The sequence below is a fragment of the Arachis ipaensis genome, chromosome B05 (assembly GCF_000816755.2).
Source record: "Arachis ipaensis cultivar K30076 chromosome B05, Araip1.1, whole genome shotgun sequence".
NCBI lineage: Eukaryota > Viridiplantae > Streptophyta > Magnoliopsida > Fabales > Fabaceae > Arachis > Arachis ipaensis.
In genome coordinates, this window is record NC_029789.2 from 142,623,580 (window position 1) to 142,626,972 (window position 3,393).

General features: G+C 35.9%; 1 protein-coding gene and 1 long non-coding RNA gene across 2 annotated transcripts; one reads left to right on the forward strand and one right to left on the reverse strand.

Moving 5' to 3' along the window:
* LOC107644560 (protein DETOXIFICATION 14) lies at positions 504-3,387 on the reverse strand (the record flags this gene model as incomplete). Its single annotated transcript, XM_016348447.2, is given in 6 exon segments — positions 504-710; positions 817-1,055; positions 1,178-1,234; positions 1,311-1,397; positions 1,534-2,078; positions 2,934-3,387. Coding segments are annotated over 6 exon segments (1,423 nt in total), but the record flags the coding sequence as incomplete, so codon positions are not given.
* Positions 2,392-2,964, forward strand: LOC110262634. The gene is made up of 2 exons (XR_002347521.1): positions 2,392-2,547; positions 2,829-2,964. It is a non-coding gene; the product is annotated as an uncharacterized LOC110262634 (long non-coding RNA).

Below are 3,393 nucleotides of genomic sequence, written 5' to 3' on the forward strand. Positions count from 1 at the left end.
AACTCATATATATATATATATATATTTAAATCTTGCAAATAAATATAAGATAACATTATTTTTTTCTTTATGCCTGTAATTTTTTAAAATTAGAAAAGAATTATCTTAGAATATATTTTTTTTCTGTTTTTGTATGTATTTCATTCTTTAAATAGGTTTTTTCCCCAATATTTCTATAAGGTAGCTACTCCAATAAAGATTTAATGATTATCATCATGTGAAAATACATCATTTTGACCATTGGATGATAGATTGTAGGGCTTGATTTTATTTGAAGTAAAAGTGTTACCTTTATTTAAAGTGTTGCTAAATAAATAAGTTACACTTTTTAAACAAAAATTATCATGAGAAGATGTTTTTGGCATTTTCATGGGAGTAGTTGCCTTTCTATAATGAGAAAATGATCAAATGAAGATTAAAAATTTCTTTTTTCTGATCTAAGTTTCTATTTGCTTGAACAAAATAATACATTGAAATATAAGTCACAGTAACAGCAAAACTAACCTCTTTCTGCCAATCTGTTAATGCTGTTACAACAGCAAGAATGATAACTTGTACACATGAACCTGATATAATTCCCATCCAAAGCCCTTTAGCTTTTAGTTGTTGATGAAATCCCAAGAACAATGCTAAAGGAACCCCAACAAGATAATAGGCTCCAAGATTTACATAAGCTCCTATCTGCTGAAATCCTCCACCTCTTGCAACCCCTGCATGTATATATAGACACACATACAAAACAATTGAAGCTATATATATGGCTGCATATCCGAATCAAAGTTTCTTTTCTGCAAAACAAGATTGAAATAAACTCACCAGAAAGTGTTCCCATTATGCTATCTGCACTAACTGACATGCAAAGAAGGGGAACCATGCTAGCAACATAGTCCACAACTGCCTCATCATTGCTATAAGCATATCCAACTATGTTCCGGAAAAAGATGAAGAAAGTGCTGACAATGAATGCCTCTGCAATGCCTATTATCACAACCACTCGAACCGCCCCTTGAGCCGACTTTGGATTCCCTGCTCCTAATTCATTTGAAACTCTTGTACTGAAAAACAAATTCAAGATCATGCAAATATTTAAATATACCTTGTAATTTAGCAGATTATTAGGTGACATCATAAGAGCAATGCTACATAATCAGAATGAATTCAACAGAATGCTACAAACCTTGCAGAAGCTCCAACAGCATAAGGAATGAAGTAATGCAATGTAGTTATGTTAAGGCTGCAAGCAAGAGTTTCATACAAATTAGAAGATCAAATCTCGAGTTATATTACTTTAGCAACTGAATTCCACATACCAGACCGAAAGAACCGAGGTTTCGAGTTGCGGATTAGGCAAGAGTCCAGCAAGCAACGTAAGCAGCTCAAATGACCACCATTCAAAACTAACACACACACACACAAATGAAAACATTGAAATTGGTTCATGATATGAAGAAAAAACAAAAAAATAGACGAATGACATTTTATCAAACACATGGGATGCAAAACAAAATGGTTAGTCACATGAACAATATTTACCAAAACATGAGTCCAGAGGGGATAGCATATTGGAAGAACTCTGCAATGCTAAGCAAAGCGTTTCTAGAAAACACAATCTTGGTTTTTGAACAAGCCGAAGAATACTGGATATAGAAACCAAGAGCGATAACATTGATCCAATACGAAATTCCAATGGCTAACGCGGCACCAACGTGACCCATCCCAGATTTAAAGACGAGATACCAACAAATAGGAACATGCATACAGAGAGATGCAATTGAAGTGAAGACCATGGGAAAGATCATACTCTGAGTCTGGAAGTAACGGATAAGGGACTGAAGTACCGCGTAGCCGAAGAGCGCAGGAATCAGGTGTATGCAGTAGGCCCTTGCTGCATGAGAAATCGCAGGGTCTTGACTAAACAGCATGAGAATTTTATCAGTGAAAATCCACATCAGAGTTATTGGAACACAAACCAAGATCAGAGTGATGATTGCACAGCAGGTATAGTTCCCTAGCTTCCTGAATTCTTCTGCACCATACGTTTGCCCGCATAGTGTTTCCAATGCACCAGCCATCCCTAACTGCAATCAATTTTTCAGAAAGAAAAGATCATGGTTATGTTAATCAACAAGAACATTATGCACACCAAGTGTTTGATAAAATAGCACAGTAGTTTAATGGAACAGGCTTATGCATCAAATCACTTCCATGTTAGCCCATAGAATATTAGATTTTAATGTTCCAAACAAGAATCAATTAGCTTAACTACAGAAATCTATGGTTTCCCATTTTAATCTGGGTTCTGATAGGTTATGGATAAATTAGCTGTAGAATTAAACCAAGCAATTCAATTAATGATTATTATAATTAATCATGTTAATACCGTGTACTAACCGATCAAAACTAATGCCCTCTCTCTAACAACTAGAAACCACCATTTCTATCCTTCTCGAGTAGGATCATCGCCTCAACATTGTAACGAGCTACAAGACCTTGGAAGAATCTTAAACCATCACCACAAAAGTTAGCTCATACGACGAGAGAGTCCAAGTTCTTGTAAGACAAACTCTCCGGGCAGAAGAGTTTGTCTTACTCTCAATAAAAACACCAATGTAATGAGTTACAAGATTTTGAGAGACCTGTAACAGACATATACTTTTAGGTATTGGTTCTGGGGTAGTGGATCCTCTCCTGTGCTTAATCTAATCATTTATTACTCTCTCTTATTTATTTATAGTCCCACTTAAAAGAATCAAAGACGAGAAATTACACTATATCTTGTCAAGTGTTAAAAAAGCTGGAGAAGATCCATTTCTTCTCGCGAGACTCAGACATATACTTTCTTTTTAGAGAGGGAGTAGAAGCAAAAAGTTTCAAAAGAAAAAAAAAAGAAAGAAGAATGCAAGAGGATGGAGAAGGAAGAAGAGATTACATACAAGGACACTGAAGCCAGTAACTTCGGCAAAAGAGGAAGCAATGGCAACCCCAGAGAAGGAAACAAGAACACCAAGGTGTCCCACCATCATGAGTGAAACCACTTGCAGAAGGTACTGAGACACCGTGACAGCCACCATTGGTGCCGCCATGGAGCTCACCCTCTTCAACTCTTTCAAGAATGCACTCTCTGATGATACTACTCCTCCATTGATACTCTTTTTCACTAGTAGTGGTGCTGCCACCTCTTCTTTATTATTAAAACACACCTCTCTAGTTGAGTTCTCCATCTTCTTCTAATATGCACCAAAAAACACAACACTGTTCATCCAATGAGAAGAGTATGTATATATAGCTATAGGAACCAACAGTGGTTTCTTCTACCTCTCGTTTAACCTTATATAACAGCAAAAAAAAAAAAAATTGTTTGTTCTTGGTTTTATGTATATATTAGTGGTAAAT